The sequence below is a fragment of the Antechinus flavipes genome, chromosome 1, assembly GCF_016432865.1.
Source record: "Antechinus flavipes isolate AdamAnt ecotype Samford, QLD, Australia chromosome 1, AdamAnt_v2, whole genome shotgun sequence".
Lineage (NCBI taxonomy): Eukaryota > Metazoa > Chordata > Mammalia > Dasyuromorphia > Dasyuridae > Antechinus > Antechinus flavipes.
The window spans coordinates 287,631,356-287,650,410 of NC_067398.1; the positions used below are offsets into that span (position 1 = coordinate 287,631,356).

Genomic DNA, 19,055 nt, shown 5'->3' on the forward strand with positions numbered 1-19,055 from the left:
TTTTTCCCCATTTTCCCCTAACACTCCTATTTAATTTTAAATATCATTTTACTTTTTCATTTAGCTTTTTGAGGAATTATTATTCATCTTTTGTCCAATTTGTGTATACACACAGACACACACATATACATATACTTATTCATGATTGTCTTAATCTTCTCTAGTAACACAGTAACTTTTTATGGTCAGCTTCTTTTATTGTTTGCTTATATTCCCCACCTCTTTCTTGACTTTGAATTTTTTGTTAGTTTGGATCTGCTCACCCGGGGCTTGGAGGAATGGTCCCAAGCATTTAGGCTTTTTCATACTGTTGTTTTCACAAATAGTTCTGGGGATGTATAAGTTTTTAGTTCTCCCAAGATGAAGTGATACAGAGAGAAGTCTGGTCATTGCTATCCTGATCTTTACTCTTATTCTTACCTAAGAAGGGACCATATGGCCTTACGTCTACAAATGCTCCTCTCTGCCGAGGTGACTATGGAAAATGGAGTTTTCAAATTGTATCCAGTCTAGCACTGCTGGCATTGTGGTCCCTGTTATCTCTTTCTGACTTGTTAGTGATTCCAGTCCCAACTCTGGACTGAGAACCCCTGAAACTGCTGCTGCTCCTGTCCCAAGTTGCTTCCAAAGTTCACAGCTGGTGCTGTTGCATACATTCCCTAGCCCAGTGTGAAAAAAACTCCTTCACAGATACTTTAGACTTTTAAACTTGTCTTGGGGTAGAAAAATGCCTCACTATAATTTTTTGTTGGCTATGCCACTCCAGAATTTGATTTGTAATGCTATTTTTTTTTCCTTTGGCAGAAGCAATTGGAATTAAGTGACTTGCCCAGGGTCACACAGCCAGGAAGTGTTAAGTGTCTGAGGTCAGATTTGAACTCAGGTCCTATTTTAAACTTGGGTGCTATTTTAAAGTTATTTGGAAGGAACTGTTGGGTTAGCTTGGTTGTAAACCTCATTCTACTCTGCCATCCTAGTCTCACCTTTTAGGTGATTTGCAATTTCTTTTATTAAAGAAGAAGAAAGAAATTTCAGTTTTCTTCAACTTTTGCATGTACCTTTGGGTAGAGGAGATTAAAAAATGAGTATCATTTTTGCAGCCAACACTGTACATCTTCATTTTCATATCTACATATGGGATCCTCGTAGAGTATCTTTTTCTGTTTTGATGGACATTAAAATGAATTTTTGAAGGAAAGTAAATTTAGAATCAGATCCAGATTTTGAAATTGCTGTCTCACAACATGAGATTTAAGAAATAATGGAATGAATATTCAAACACACTACTCTCATTAAAAATAATATTTGGCAAAAAACAATAAAAAGGTTTGTATTATTAATAAATTGATTTGAAATCATACTCTTAAAGTTTTTTTCTGACTTTTTTAGTCTTCTGATATATTAGTACATATGAATATTCATATATGAGTATCCATATTTTAATACATTAGTAGATATAAATACTCATTAATGTACATATATGGTAAATAAATATACATACATTGGGGTATTGCTTAACAAATGAAGTAAAAATAGCCTGGAAAACACTCTAAAGAAAAGCCTTTTAACTTTTGAATTTAATTTAAACTTAGATATGAATAAAGTTTCTTTTATAGTTCAGGTTGACACCAAGAAGTTCCAGAAGTTAGCTAAAATTTGTTTGTTTTTTTCCAAATTTATATTCATGTTTACTCTTGACAGTGAGTCAGAGTTTCACTTAAATTATCATACCAACCCATTTGCCTTACATACTATTTCCTCTATAGGACAGATAAAATTAATGTGTTTGGAAATTTTTATGCTTCATCAATACTTCGCTTTACTAACCTAGAAAATGTTGAAGGAACTAATAAATCAGCCATGGTTAAATTTCTGGTTCTTGGAAACTTAACACCTTCAGTTCTACTTTAAAATCCAACTATTTTATTCCGTTTGGAGGGCCACGTTACTCTTAATTTTCTTTTTTAGGCAGGTAAGTGTTACAGTGGATATAGTGTACCAATTGAAGTCAGGAAGACCTGACAAGATCCTGTCTCATTTATTAGTTATATGATTCTGGGTTAAATCAGTTAAGAGTTTTTGCTTGAGTTTAGTTTATTCCTCTGTAAGATAGGTATACCATCTATAAACATCTATAAACAAGGTTGGAATGAGGACCAGATAAATTAATATGTAAAGTACTCTGCAACCCTTAAAGTTATGTAAATGCTAGCTAATTCCATTCTATCAAATTGACTATTTGATTGATTGTAATGAATATTGACTTTAAGTTTAAAAAATATCATTGATCCCCAAAGCTTAACTTTGGAAATTTTCACACTAGAATCGACATATCCAGGACCTGCTTATTGATTTTTATTTTTCAGCTCTGTTTGAATATGTTGTAAAACTTCCTTTGATATAATTTTTGAAGGTTTTCATACTTTTATCAATATGCTAATTTTAAAAAAGAGAGTTGCTGTTGAGATTACTGCTTCAAGCATAAACTGGTCATTGGGTCAAATTGAAAAATATAGTTAATGACATTTTCCAAATTATAATGTTTGTCCTATAGAAGTTATTGTTGATTTTGGCTATATCTTCTTTACATTGTGGTCATGCTTTAGGAAAATCAGTTAAATACACTTTTTCATGACCAAAACAATCAAAAACAATCAAAATGATTCTCCTTTCTAGTTTCTATCCTATATGGGAAATTATAGCTATATGATTTATGGAGCTAATTTTGCTTGTTGAAACCCAAAGTGATTAACTATGTGTCTATAAATTTTGTTATCAATTTGGTGTGGCATATATACAAATGGTGTCTATTAATTGGCAAAGCATGTTTTGATAAGGAATTAACCATTGCATACAAATTGTTGATGTCAGCAAACAATTCTTACTCAATAAGGCAAAAAATTAATATTGTTACCAAAAAACCTTTTTGTTTCTCTTTGTTATTTGTGTATGTGTTCATTTATTTCTTACTTGCATGTTGTCTAGAAATTCTTTAAGATAAAAATAGAACTGATCTGTGTAAATCTTTTTTCATCTTTTTTTTTTTAATCTTTTCTTAAATTAGATTCATTAGTGTGGAAAAATTCATTTGTAGTATTGGGGTGATTTTAATGACTTGTGAGCCAATTTCTTTAGTAAATAAGCTTATTTAAAACAAAAATTAAAATTCCTTATTCATTTTTTGCATATTCTAGTTATAGTTTATACAAATTTAAGTGTCTTTTTATTGTAGAGTTAACTGATTTGATAACTCAAAATAAGAAGCCCTTAGCATATTATGATAGCTTCCTTAGTATATGAGTTTTTTCCAGAGCTAAAAATGTTTGTTTTCAAAGAAAAAAAATCTGAATTCACAGTTGATTTTCAAATAAAGATAAATAAAAGGTCAAGGATGATTTAATGAAGGAGCCAACTTATTTGTGAGAACAGCAGAAACTTTACTAACCAGATTGTGAAATCACATTTCATCTAGTAGTCACCAAAAGTAAAACAAAACAAAACAAAACAACAAAAAACCCCAATACATTCTTACTGACTTCTTTGAGTTCATCAAATCTATGTTTTCACTTATTGAAGAGCTTACTATGTTCATAGTTCCAGGGTTGTTCTATGCATATAGTCCGTCGAAAACAAATTTTATCATATGTCCATAACAATATTTTAAAATTTTCTTTAATACTTAAACCTTGTTTCCTTATGGATTTCTAAAACCACACAGAATATTAAGATAATACTTTTCTAGGTATGTAGACCTTCTGTGGAGTCCCCATATACCTAAGCATCAGTGGAGTTTCCATTCAAATTGAAGGAATCTTAAGGCATTCCAAATTCAATTGAAGTCTTTCAGAGTTTTTTCAGAATTGACTACAGCTATGGTGGAATAAAGGTAGGAAGGATATCATTGAGAATTAAAAGATTGGTAGACGATATGGAGATACTTGGCTGAAAGAAATTTCCTGAAACAATCTTTATACTGCCTTGTAACCTAAAACAGCGCCAGGATTCATGCTTATGTCTAAGGAAGTGTTCTGGTTAATAAGTGAGGTAGGATTATTTGGCATTTGGTCATGCAGTTGACATATGTCAACAAGCCTCAAAATATTACAAGTCTATATATTCTTGGAGTATATGGGTTGTGAATAATAATCAGATGTAACAAAGAAAAATGGGGAAAATGTGGTGAACTGTTTTAATTGAAACCATCAGTATTCTTACAAAGTGAAGTGAATAGAACCAAAATATTGTATACAGTAATAGCAATGCTGTAAAAATTAATTGTTTGAATATTAGCTAGTCTAATCAATACAATGAACAATCCAAAGGACCTGTGATGAAAAATGCTATCCATCTCCAGAGAGAGAAATGATGAATTCTGAGAGCAGAATTTTTTTTTCTGTTTTTTTTTGGTATGACTTCACATGTATAATTGACATAATGTTTCTTGTCTTCTCAATGGGTAGGAGAAAAAATAATTTATAACTCATAATGTAAAAAAATGTTAAAAATAAATTAATTAACTTGTTATACAATGAAAATGTTTTCATTTATATGTATATGACTTTGAACAAGTTAACTTTGCTAAGCTTATCATTTCATTTATAAAGTGATGGAGTTAGACTAGATCATCTTCTAGCCTCTTAGAAAAAAATTTAAATTTCTTTTCAGTTTCACAGCAGAAACTTAAATTCTTTTATATGATTTGTCCAGTTAATCAAAAGTGTAATCACACCCTTTCCCCATAATTATGGAATGTGGCTATTATCTAAATAGGTCATAAATAAATCACTTTCCTGGATTGTTGAAATTTTGATCCACTAAGGGTCATGGAATTTTCTTAAAGATACTTTTGATAAAAGTATTTCTAAGTTGCTCTTTCATACAATCTTATAATTCTTTATAAATTATGATTTAAAGTTTTCTAGTAATTCAGAGTCATTTTGAAACTTTAATTATATTATAACTGTTAAATGATTTCAGTTTTCCCCAAGGTAATTATGATGCAGGAGTATACTTAACAGTAAGCATGTTTAGGATAAAGTAGTTGTAGTTATAGTAAATGTTGCTCTTATACAATATAAAACATTTTTTTCTACTTAACTCCTTTATTCTTTCTCCCCCTCTTTTTTAAGATTATAACTTTTTATTTTCAAAACACATGTAAAGAATTTTCAACATTCATCCTTGCAAAACCTTATGTTCCAAATTTTTCTCCCTCTTTTCCCCCACTTCCTTCCCCTAAACAGCAAGTAATCCACTAGAAGTTAAATACTAGAAGTTCTTCTACAAAGTTGCAGGATACAAAATAAACCCACATAAGTCATCAGCATTCTTATATATCACTAACAAAACCCAACAGTTAGAGTTACAAAGAGAAATTCCATTTAAAGTAACTACTGATTGTATAAAATATTTAGGAATCTATCTGCCAAGGGAAAATCAGAAACTTTATGAGCAAAACTACAAAACACTTTCCACACAAATTAAGTCTGATCTAACCAACTGGAAAAATATTAAATGCTCTTGGATTGGATGAGCAAATATAATAAAGATGACAACACTACCTAAACTAATCTATTTATTTTGTGCTATATCTATCAGACTCCCAAAAAACTATTTTGATGACCTAGAAAAAATAACAACAAAGTTCATATGGAAAAACAAAAGGTCAAGAATTTCAAGGGAATTAATGAAAAAAAATCAAATGAAGGTGGCCTAGCTGTATCAGATGTAACATTATATTATAAAGCAGTGGTTACTAAAATCATCTGGTATTGGCTAAGAAATAGACTAGTCGATCAATGGAATAGGGTAGGTTCAAAGGACAAAACAGTCAATGACTTTAATAATCTAGTGTTTGACAAACCCAAAGACCCCAGTTTTGGGAATAAGAAGGCATTATTTCACAAAAATTTCTGGGCAAACTGGAAATTAGTATGGCAGAAACTAGGCATTGACCCAAACTTAACACTGTACACCAAGATAAGGTCAAAATGGGTTCATGACCTAGGCATAAAGAATGAGATTATAAATAAATGGGAAAAGCATAGGATAGTTTACCTCTCAGACCTGTGCAAGAGGAAGGAATTTATGACCAAAAAAGAACTATTTTCTATTAGATATAAAATATCACTATTGACCACAAAATAGAAAATTTTGATTATATCAAATTGAAAAGTTTTTGTACAAACAAAACTAATACAGACAAGATTAGAGGTGAAACAATACATTGGGAAAACATTTTTACAGTCAAAGGTTCTGATAAAGGCCTCATTTCCAAAATATATAGAGAATTGACTCTAATTTATAAGAAATCAAGCCATTCTCCAATTGATAAACGGTCAAAGGATATGAACAGACATTCTCAGATGAAGAAATTAAAACTATTTCTAGCCATATGAAAAGATGCTCCAAGTTATTATTAATCAGAGAAATGCAAATTAAGACAACTCTGAGATACCACTACACACCTGTCAGATTGGCTAGAATGACAGGGAAAGATAATGTGGAATGTTGGAGGGGATGTGGGAAAACAGGGACACTGATACATTGTTGGTGGAATTGTGAACACATCCAGCCATTCTGGAGAGCAATTTGGAACTATGCTCAAAAAGTTATCAAACTGTGCATACCCTTTGATCTCGCAATGTTTCTACTGGGCTTATACCCCAAAGAGATACTAAAGATGGGAAAGGGACCTATATGTGCCAAAATGTTTGTGGCAGCCCTGTTTGTAGTTGCTAGAAACTGGAAAATGAATGGATGCTCATCAATTGGAGAATGCTTGGCTAAATTGTGGTATATGAATGTTATGGAATACTATTGTTCTGTAAGAAATGACCAGCAGGAGGAATACGGAGAGGCTTAGAGAGACTTACATGAACTGATGCTAAGTGAAATGAGCAGAACCAGGAGATCATTATACACTTCGACAACGATATTGTATGAGGACATATTTTGATGGAAGTGGATTTCTTTGACAAAGAGACCTGAGTTTCAATTGATAAATGATGGACAAAAGCAGCTACACCCAAAGAAAGAACACTGGGAAATGAATATAAACTGCTTGCATTTTTGTTTTTCTTCCCGGGTTATTTATACCTTCTGAACCCAATTCTCCCTGTGCAACAAGAGAACTGTTCGGTTCTGCACACATATATTGTATCTAGATATACTGTAGACCTATTTAAGGACTGCTTGCCATCTGGGGGTGAGAGGGTGGAGAGAGGGAGGGGAAAAATCGTAACAGAAGTGAGTGCAAGGGATAATGTTGTAAAAAAATTATCCTGGCATGGATTCTGTCAATATAAAGTTATTATTAAATAAAATAAAATAAAATATAAATAAATAAATAAACAAATAAAGAAGTTCTTCTAAACATATTTCCACATTCATCATGAAGCACAAGAAAAATCAGATCAAAAAGGAAAAAATGAAAAAGAAAAACATAAAATACTTTGAGACATAACATGACACAAAAGCCATGCTTTTCTGTAAAACAAATATATGACTTGTGTCTGCATTTCAAAAGTGAAACATTTGACAAGTTCTAGTTTATTTCATTTACTATGCTGTAGGCATGTATGTTTAAAGGTCTTTATTTTTTGTCTTTTTTAAGTTAATGGGGCCAATAGATCTGGCCTTACTATTTGTATTAAATTCTGAGGCTTTGATTTCAGTCTTTCATGTATTATGACTTCCTTTTAGGTATATTGTACTAATTGAAAGTTGATGAATAAATCTTCCCTTCAAAAACTGGGGAAAAACTCCAAACTTTTAGTTATATTAAACTCTAAATATATGTAAAAAGAATCTGGAACATACTTCCAGCATTGGTTCTTATGAAAGCTGCATTATATTCTTGATTATGAAAATACAATTTAAATTTCCTCTTGCTCTTACTATTATCTTTATACCCATAATATACTGCAAGGATTTCCTTTAAAAGAACAGAGTTCTTAATCTAGCCATTCTGGGGAGTAATTAGGTACTATACCCAAACAGCTATAATGTCTTTTTATCCAGCAATAACACTGTGAAGTCTCTTTCCTATAGACATCCAAAAAAAGAGGGAAAGGACCTTTTTGTACAAAAAGTATTTGTAGTTGCCCTTTTTGTGATGTCTAAAAATTGGAAATTGAAGAGATGCTTATCACTTGGATAATGGCCAAACAAGCCATGACATATGATTGTAATGGAATATTATTGTGCTGTAAGAAATGACAAGAAGGATCATTTCATCTTTATTTATTTTTAATTTAAACTCTGTTTATTTAATTTTTTATAGCTTTTTAGTGACAGAACATATGCATGGGTAATGTTTCAACATTTTCCATTGCAATCATTTATGTTCCAACTTTTCCCTTCCCTACCTCCACTTCCTCCCCTAGATGAGATGCAGTCTCATACATGTTAAACATGTTAATGTATATTTTAAATATAATATATGCGTACACTTCCGTACAGTTCTCTTGTTGCACAAGAAAAATCGGACTCAGAAAGGTAAAAATAACCTGGAAAGATAAACAAAAATGCAAGTAGTCCACATTCATTTCCCAGTGTTCTTTCTCTGGTTCTGTCTATCATTGATCAATTGGAATTGAATTGGATCATTTCATTGTCATTTCCATCAGAATATATCCTCATATAGTATTGTTGTAGAAGTGTATAATGATCTCCTGGTGGTGCTCATTTCACTTAGCATCAGTTCATGAAAATCTCTCCAAGCCTCTTTGTATTCATCCTATTGGTCATTTCTTACAGAACAATAATATTCCATAACATTCATATACCACAATTTACCCAATCATTCTCCAATTGATGGGCATCCATTCAATTTCCAGTTTCTAGCCACTACTAAAAGGGCTGCCACAAACCTTTTTTGCACATACAAGTCCCTTTCCCTTCTGTAATATCTCTTTGGGATACAAGCCCAGTAGTAGCACTGCTGGATCAAAGGATATGAACAGTTTGACAGCGTTTTGAGCATAGTTCCAAATTGTTCTCCGGAATGATTGGATCCGTTCACAACTCCCTCAACAATGCATCAGTGTCCCAGTTTTCCCACATCCCCTCCAACATTCGTCATTATCTTTTCCTGTCATCTTAGCCAATGTGACAGGTGTGTAGTAGTATCTCAGAGTTGTCTTAATTTTCATTTTTCTGATCAATAGTGATTTGGAACACCCTTTCATATGAGTAGAAATAGTTTCAATTTCATCATTTGAAAATTGTCTTTTCATATCCTTTGACCATTTATCAGTTGGAGAATGGCTTGACTTCTTATAAATTACATTCAATTTTCTATATATTTTGGAAATGAGGCCTTTAACAAAACCTTTAACTGTAAAAATGTTCTCCCAGTTTATTGCTTCCCTTCTAATCTTGTTTGCATTAGTTTTGTTTGTATAAAAGCTTTTGAACTTGATATAATCAAAATTTTCTGTTTTGTGATCAATAAGGATCTCTAGTTCTGCTTTGGTCACAAATTCCTTCCTACCCCACAAATTTGAGAGGTAAACTATTCTATGTTCTTCTAATTTATTTATAGTCTTATTCTTTATACCTAAATCATGAACCCATTTTGATCTTATCTTGGTGTATGTGATTAAGTGTGGGTCCATGTCTAGTATCTGCCATGTTAATTTCCAGTTTTTCCAGCAGTTTTTGTCAAATAATGAATTTATATCCCCAAAGTTGGGATCTTTAGGTTTGTCAATAATATGCTTTAGAGTTTTTATTTTGGGGTCTCTTTCAAGAGGTGATTGGTAAATTCTTTCAATTGCTAATTTCCTCTCTGGTTCTAGGAGGTCAGGAAAGTTTTCCTTGATGATTTTTGAAAGATATTGTCTAGGCTATTTTTTTCATTGTGGTTTTCAGGTATTACAATAATACCTGAATCTTCTCTCCTAGATGCATTTTCCAGGTCAGTTGTTTTTCTAATGAGGCATTTTACATTTTCTTCTGTTTTTAAATTTTTGTTTTGTTTTGTTTGATTCTTGGTGTCTCCTTGAGTCATTCACTTCCATTTGTTCATTTCTAATTGTTAGTGAATTATTTTGTTCAGTTATGTTTTTATCTCCTTTTGCATTTGGCAACTTTTAAATGAGTTGTTCTGTTTATTAGATTTTTTTCTGTTTCACAAATTTGCTTTTCTCAAGGAGTTGGTTTCTTTTTCCTTTTTGCTAAATCTATTTTTAAGGAGTTTTCTTCAGACTTTTTCTGGCTTTCGTTTTCCAAACTCTCCTACAAAGTTCTCATTTTTTTTCCCTCATTTTTCTTCTAACTCTCTCTTAAGATCTTTTTTGAATCCTTCCAAGAAAGCTTTGTGAGGTAGAGAGCAACTCATATCACCTTTTGGGTCTTCATCTGGAAATGTTTGCATTTAGTGACCTCAAGGTTTAAAATCTGTTCTTCCTTGTCTCCATAAAAGCTATTTATGGCCAAAGCTCTTTTTGCTTTTTTGCTCATTCTTAAAGGTTGATATCTGCTATTAAGGCAAAGGGGAAATTGTCCCAAGCTTCCTCTACAGATGATAGCCAGCTTCATGCTGCCCTGGGGCTGGTGCTGCTGACTTCTGTCTGCTGCTGGGTGAGCATGGGGAAGTACCACCTTATTCTGGAGTTCAGGGGCTCACTATTTGCCTTTTTGTAATTGGGTTGAATGTCTCACATGTGCTCTGCTGATCCACTGCCTTCTGAATCAGAACAGAGTAGCCAACACCGGGGTATTTTGGTTAAGAGCCTCCTGGCAGATTTCCTCTCTGGGAAGAGGACACTTCACCTTGGGTCCCTGTGTTGTATCTGCCCTTGGCCACCTCTCCTATGCCCTATTGAAACAGACCCTTTCTGAAGCTCTTCCAAAATATCTTTTTTTCAAAATTTGTTACACTCCAAATATTTGTGGGCTCTGCACTTCAAAAGCAGTTCAGAGGCTTGATCTGATGTAGATCTGAGGCAAACCAGGAGGAGCTCAGACAAAGACCTGTCTACTCTCCACCATCTTGGCTCCTTGGAGTTTCTCTTAAGGGGTAATTGGTATATTCTTTCTATTTTTTTAAAATATATTTTTGAAATCTGATATTCCAGTAGTTTTGGGGGTATAATTTTCCAGTAATTCTGTTATAAATGGATATTCCCCTCTTAACTTATTTTCTACATTGCTTGTTTTTTGATAATATAAATCATATGTTTTCTTCTCTTTTCTCCCCCAATTTTAAATTTTTATTTCACTATTTCTTATTGTTTCATAGTCATTGTTTTTGAATTTCATCTTTATTTTCAGAGTTTAGTTCTTTGTTACTACCGTCTTATCATAAGTCAGTAATTAATCTTTCCATTCTCAATTCTTAGCTATTCTGTTTTGCATCTCTTATTTTATTTCATTTTTGGAATGTTTTTTTATGGTAGTGTTTGTCTTTTAAAAATGTTTATAGACTTTAATTTATTTTATTAGAAGTGTGTTTCACAAGTTTTGGTAGCTTGTGGTATGGAAGCTGTCTCTTCCAATAAAGCAATGTTAGACAGGGCTTAAACACAAGCCTTAAGCCAAAATTTCCTTGAATTGCAGACCTGTATTTTATCTATTTCTCAGTGTTGCTATAAATAAAATGTTAAAAATTATTTGGAGAATATTGGGCATCTAGCCTGTGAGTAAAATTTTCCCTTAGGTAATTCACAAAAGGGATTAGTGCCATGAATTGCTATTATTTGATATCAAGTATTTTGGGTAAAGGATTTTATAGTACTATTAAAAGATTCTGTTAACACAACTTCAAGCTGTTTCTCCAAATTGTGGAGTTGCCTGATAGTTTTAACGTATTTTGATTGTATAAATAGAGCTAATGAATGTTTTGGAAAAAAAAAAAACAGGTAATAAACCAAAAAGATAAATGGTATCTATAAAAATGTTTTAATGAAGTGTTTTTGGCTGAATGCATGCATCAATTAATGTGCAAATTTTTGGTGATTTTGTTGCAGGTGTGGGCCGTAAAAATTACCCTACTTTAAATAGACACTTAAAACAAGTTTTATTCTGAGTTAAGATGTTCTACTTCTCATTTTTCAGTTTGTTTTGCATATTTTACACTGAGAGAAAGGCCTACTTCCCAAATTACATACTCCTTTTGTGTTGGTGATAGCTTTTACTAACAACCACACATTTCCTACATTTACCTTTGGTTCTCTCTTTCAGATATAGCCACAACTTCAGTGGGAAGAGTTGTATGTTCTAATAGAGAACACACATGTAGAAGCATACATGTATGTATGCTTGGTCATACATCTTGTGTGGCCAAAATATACACATGATGGGAGGCAACAGAGCCTCTCCCAACACTGGTTGATAAATAGTATCCATTGTTATGGGTTAATTACATAGCTTAGTTACATTTTTGTGAAATTCTAAATTGCTTTTTGGAATGGTTCTATCTAATAATAGTGCATTAATGTTTCAATCTTTATACAACTTCCCTTTCCCCCATTATTCCTATCTTTTGTCACCTTTGCAAATTTTTGAGGTATGAATTGATTTACTCAGCATAGTTTTAATTTAGTATTAAAAATTTGGAGAATTATTATTAGTAGTAATTAATAGTAATATTAGTACTGTTATTAGTAATTTAGAAAATTATTTTCTATAGTTGTTAATAGTTTATAATTCCTCTTTTAGAACTATTTGTTTGAATCTTTTGACCATTGATCTATATGTTACAAATATGAGTGCTTTTAAATCTAATTTGTCACTGTTTTCAGCTGACAATAATGAAGACCAGTGAATCACATAAAGATGATTCATATTCTAACTTCTCTGTGGTAATGGTTAATTACCCCTTTATACTCTTAAAAATGATTGAGAACCCCTATCTCCAATAGCTTTTGTTAACCTTGTTAGGCTTGTTAACCTACATTGATAACCCTATCAATATTTATTAAATGCTTTTATATGTTATGAAAATAGTTTTGACCTTACAGATCCCCTGAAAGTGTATCAAAGATCCCTGGTGGTCCCTGGACCACACTTTGAACACAAAGTGCTCTAGGATGTTCCATTTCTAAGAAAATGCTGGCCAGCCTGTTTAATTACTCTTCATTTCAGCTGTCTACACGAGTTACAGATGAGTTAACTCAAAAGCCACTCCCCTTGAAAGTCACTAGAGCATACATAAAGTACTACAGGTGGTGATACTCCTCCACCCACTTTAATTAAGCTTTTTAACTGTTTGACAAGTCTCATCATTTGTTTCAGATTGCTTTTTCCTTCACATTATGTATCACCTTCCTCTCAATACAAACTTAAGTGTGATGATAATTTGTATAAAGATTGAAACACACCCCAAATTTGGGGTTCCAGGTTGGTGTCTCAAGATATCTCAAAAGAATTTGTAGACTTAGACCATCTCCAAATCAAGAGAAAAATATTTTATTATTATGCCGTTGACTGGTGGTCTAAATTCCAAAAGAAAAGTTAGGGAAATAGGAAACAAAGTCTATATATAGAGGTAAAAGGTTTGGGGGCATGTTTACATTACATTAGTTTTAGGATACTAATTTCTGTGGCTTGGACTCAATGAGCTTCAAAGAAAGCTTTCTACAGATATGCTAAATTTTTGGCTTAGAAGTTAGTTGGAGTTAAAGTTAGGCATCTTCCTTTCAGACTCAGCATTGCTGGTCATAAAGTTGATCATTCCTTTTTGAAGTCAATATCCTGGTCATAAAATTATAATCTAAAAATAATTTAAAGATAAGATACAGTATACTCCTAAGACCAGACATCTTGGAGTCAAAAAGCAACACTTAACATTATCTAAATGATCAAGACAACTTGGAGCCATGGGTACAATATTACAATCACAACATTCCTCATTCAAATAATATTCCTGAGATTATAATCACATCAGCAGCAGCAAAAATCTTTTTAGAGAGAAATGTGTAGCTGTTTTCTTTCACCTAAGCATAAACAGTAGCTAAGAACAAGGAAATGTTTTGGTCAATCAATTTAGAGTAAACATTTTTAGAATTTATACTTGGAAATTTCCTTTGTATTTTAGAACTGGGAGTACCTACTCCAATGTAAAGGAAATACTTAATTTGAGGAGCATATTCATTTTATTAAATATGTGCTATGTGTCTAGGGATGCAAATTTTAAAAAGAGACAATCCTGCCTTCATAGAGTTTGCAATTTAATGGGAGAAAACAACACATAAAAGGAAGCTAAAAGTTGTATAGGGTATCTACCTAGAAGTGTGGTGTTCTGTGGAGTATAAGTCCAGCAGAACAACTTATGGGTAATTATTACCTGGAAGTTTGTGAGCCCTCTCTAAAGGAGAGCTCTGGGATGGATTTTACGCTTTATACTTTAAATTTCCAATCTTAAGGGAGAGGCAAGTTGAGGATAATTTGAGAAAGGTCTAGATTATCAATAATCAGAATGTTAATGGGTTATCTGCTCATCATTTTATCGTGAGGTGTGGAGGTGTTCTGTGGAGTTAAAGCCTTGCAGAATTGCTGATGGAAAATGAATGACAACTGATAATAAGAGAAAAAGCAGATCTTTTTTATTGTGTTTCTACTTCTCTTCTCTCTGCCAAGAATGACTTTGGTTCTGGAAATAACAGAATAAAAATGTATAACAGGAAGCTGATAGCCAAGACAAGTAAGAGATATGATTTTAAAATGTGATAGTCATTCTTTGAGAATCAGATCTCTGAATTGCTTATTACAGTGTTAAATCAAAAGAAATTTATTTTAGAATTTAATTTAATTTAATTTTTCAGAATTTAATAATAGGGCTCGCACTAAAAGTAAAGATGTAATTTCATCATTATTTGTGCTTTTGATAATGTTTGTGCCTTATGCAAATAACATGTTACTTTAATATTATAGGAGTACATATATATGTATTTGTATAACTATATATTGATATCTTTTTGTTTTTCCATCATTTCAGTCATTCCTGACTCTTCAAAATCCCATTTGAGGTTTTCTTGACCAAGATGCTTGGAGTAGTTTGCCATTTTATTTTCCAGCTTATTTTACAGATGAGGAAACTGAGGGAAGCAGGGTTAAATGATTTACCCAGCATCATACAGTGAGTCTCAGAGGCCACATTTGAATTTAGAAAGATGATTTTCTTGATTCCAGGTCTGGCACTCTATTCATTGTGCTACCTAGTGCCCCAAATTGAAAGCTATAGCTATGTATATTTTTATGTGACTGAATCTGAGATTTCATTGTTCGAAGGGAATTCCTAAGGAAACATCTCGAATATCTCTGCAATTTACAGTATTAGCGAATTGCCTGTGGCACAGAGAAATTCAGCAGTTTGTTCAGTGATACTCAGATGCCTGTTAGAGGGTTAACTTGAACTCAAGTCATTTTTATTTTGATATCAATTTTCTGTCTACTTGGTTTTTTTCTACTCCCTGTTTTTGTTTTTTTCCCTTCTTTTCCTCTTCTCTTTAACTCATTAAAATATTAATATACAGAAAGGCCAATGATTTTGGTCATATTTTATATTTTAAAGTTTTTTTTTGGTTAACTTTTCCATTGAATTTTGTTGTTTAGTCATTCAGTTGTATCTAATTCTTCATGCCCCATACAATCCATGGATTTTTCTTGGTAAGGCTACTGAAGTAGTTTTCCTTTTCCTTTTTTAGTGGTTTAAGGCAAAATGAGATTTAAATTACTTGCCTAAAGTTACATAGTTAGTATCTGAGGCTGCATTTGAATCTGGATCTTCTTGACTCCAGGCCAAGGGTTTTATCTCCTGTGTTCTATTACTTACAAAAATAATAGCTTGGTTTCTTCTTATCTAAGCTTTTATTATTGAAATTAATTTTTCTTGTTTAATGGCATAACTAGAATTTATGTTAAATGCTAATAGTCAAAATTGAACTCATTGATTTCCCCCTAAACTTACTGTAAAAACTCTAATTTGCCTCCATTGCATGTAATGCTAGCTCTCAGTTTATGTATGTATGTGTGTATATATATATATATATATATATATATATAAAACTATATTAAGAAAATATAGACTAGAGTAGAATTGTTTCTAATAGAAATGTTTATTGCATTTTGAAAAGATGAAAATTCTGTATATATTATATTCATGTGATTTGGGGGGGTTCTTATTAATACGGTTTCTCATTTTTATAGTTTTCCTAATTCGGAATGAATTTTTCATGCCTGGTATAAACACTACTGGATTAAAATGATACATGTTTTAATGTGTTACTATAGCCTTGTTGTTATATTTCATTTAGAAGTATTGCATCAAATATTCTTTAAGAATATTGGTCTATAATTTTCTTTATCTGATTTGTTTCTTCCTGGTTTAGGAATCAAGGTCATATTTATTCATACAGTGAATTATGTATGTAATATTGAAATCAATTATTCTTTGAAAATACTTAATGGTTTGTTATTCTCAGTATTACAATCATCCTACACTTACTCTGAAGGATTTATGATGAAAAATTCCATCCATACTCAGCTAAGAAATGATCAATTCTGAATATAAATCGAAGGATTCTCTATCAGTTTCTCTTTATTTTTAACTTAATTTTTCTTTAGAGTTTTTATTTTCATTAAGGTAGAAACTCTGTTTTCTTTCACAACTTGACCTTTATGGAAATGTTTTGCATAACCTCATATGTGGTTTCTTAATTGGGTGGGGATAAGGGAGACAAACTCCTGGAACTCAAAAATCTTAAAAACAAATGTTAAAAAAAAAAAAAGTGTTTTGAATGTAACTGGGGGAAATATTAAATAAACAATTTTAAAAAAGAAAAGAAAAGAAAATGCTTAGTAGAATTCACTCTGTAAATCCTTCTAGTCCTGGCATTTTTTTTCCTTCTGGGAATTCAGTTATTGATTGTTCAATTTCTTTTTCTGAAATTGTGTTTTGTTTAAATTCTATTTTGCTTCAGTTTGCCTTGACATTTCATATTTTTATAGATATTCATCAGTTTAATTTGTCATCTTCATTTAGTCAGTTTTGTTGATTTGGCAAAAGAGTTTGGGAAATAACCTTTTATTTTTCAATTGTGAATAAAAAAATATTTTTATTGAGCACTTACTATGTACTAGGCACTATGCTAAACTCTGGGAATATAAAGCAAGGCAAAAAATATATATGTTGTAATTTATCCTTTATGTATCTCTTTATTAATCAGATTAGTTAATGGTTTTATTTGTTCTTGATTCCTCTTCAAAGTTTGTCATTTAGCCAGCTCTGTTTTTTCTTTCACTTTTTTTAATCTCTTCCATTTTAAGTTGACTATATTTTTTCATTTCTCTACTAGGTATAGGAAAAGTGCTTTTGGCCTAGAAAGCGGCTATGGCAGTCAGCATGATTGATAGTGCAAACCACTTACTCTTTTTCTTTGGCAACATCACCCGTGAAGAAGCAGAAGATTATCTTGTTCAGGGGGGAATGAGTGATGGACTTTATCTACTTCGCCAGAGTCGCAACTACCTGGGTGGCTTTGCATTATCTGTGGCTTTTGGAAGGAAAGCTCATCATTACACCATTGAGAGGGAGCTGAATGGGACATATGCCATTGCTGGAGGGAGGACCCACACAAGCCCTGCTGAACTCTGCATTTATCATTCTCGAGAGTCTGATGGCCTGGTCTGTCTTCTGAAAAAACCTTTTAATAGGCCACCTGGAGTAGAACCTAAGACTGGTCCATTTGAAGATTTGAAGGAAAACCTCATCAGAGAATATGTAAAACAGACATGGAACTTGCAGGTGAGCTGTTTACTGTTTTCAGTGGAAAGAAATTTTATTTCTATTTAAATTTCAATCAATTTCATGAGTCCTTATTTTTTACTATATCCTTTATGATACTCTTTCATCATATATATTTGATGTAGTGTTTCAGTAGGCAGTAATTTAAATATATATTGACTTCAGCAGATACAAATCATATTTTTAAAAGTACCTTCCTTTTTTAATGATTGCATATCAAATTTTTAGATATTGATATTTAGGATTTAATTTTTTCTTTCTGAGATATGTCATTTTTATTCTTTACTCCCAATTTATTCTACTCAAAGAGCATTTCTTAAGTATCTTCTGTGTAAAAGACACTGTGTTAAGTACTGGAAGAGATGCAAAATTTAGATAAGATATCGCCCTTGACTTCATGGAGGAATATGATATATGCAGATAACTGTAGTATAAAATGACTCATCACTGACTTAAATGCATATACTTTTGCAGTTCTGTTGATCACTAATGGCTTTTTGGACATTAACAGTCTCTCCTTAGAGGAATCTCAAATTTAATATATATCAAACAAAATTCATTTTTTCCTCCCTTAACCCTCCCTTCTACTAGCACCCCTATTTTATTTACCAAGGTTATGCAACTTCAGGATCATCAACTCCTTATCCTGTTAATTACCAAAACTTGCCAAATCTGACTACAACATACCTCAAATCCATCCCTTTATCTCTATTCATATAGCTATCAACCTGGTTCCTCATTATCACTCATTTAGACTATCGCAGTACCATCCTACTTGATCACTTTGTCTCCAGTCTCTCCCTTCTCTAATCAGCTTTTCACCTAGTTGTCAAAAGGACAAACCTTGACCAAAAAGCTAAAAAAAAAACAAACCTCAAAACAGAGAACAAGAACAACAAAATCCAAACTCACAGTTGGTTTTAAATTAACATACAGACTCCTCTGTGAGCATTTAAAACTCTTCCCACTCTGGCTTCAGCCTATTTTACAAAGTTTATTACAAATTACTGCCCATTCACACATTGTACAGTTTACTGAAACTAGCCTACTGGTTAGTCTTCATAAATAACATTCCATTTCTGAACTCAAATGCCCATTTTTAGAAAGCACTCTCAAATTCCATTCACATTTTACACCCTACATGAAGCCTCATTTGATTCCTGCAACTTATCCACTCCTTCTACAGGTGTCTCATATGCAGAGATCCCTTATTTTGCTTTCTCTGAAGCTGCATTACTAAGCAGAGTTTTCAAGTGGTTAAGTATTTCAAGAGGCACTATCCCGATCAGATCAAACTTAGCCA

The 19,055-nt window shown here is 32.2% G+C and overlaps 1 protein-coding gene across 3 annotated transcripts in view; it reads left to right on the forward strand.

Annotated features, from left to right (window-relative positions):
• The window catches only part of SYK (spleen associated tyrosine kinase), a 147,871-nt gene that overhangs the window by 18,787 nt on the left and 110,029 nt on the right, over nt 1-19,055 (forward strand). For all 3 annotated transcript variants that reach the window (XM_051962215.1, XM_051962231.1, XM_051962222.1), the window contains exon 2: nt 17,304-17,752. In XM_051962215.1, the coding sequence (XP_051818175.1) occupies nt 17,339-17,752 (414 nt within the window). In that variant the 5' untranslated portion in view covers nt 17,304-17,338. The remainder of the gene's footprint in view (nt 1-17,303; nt 17,753-19,055) is intronic.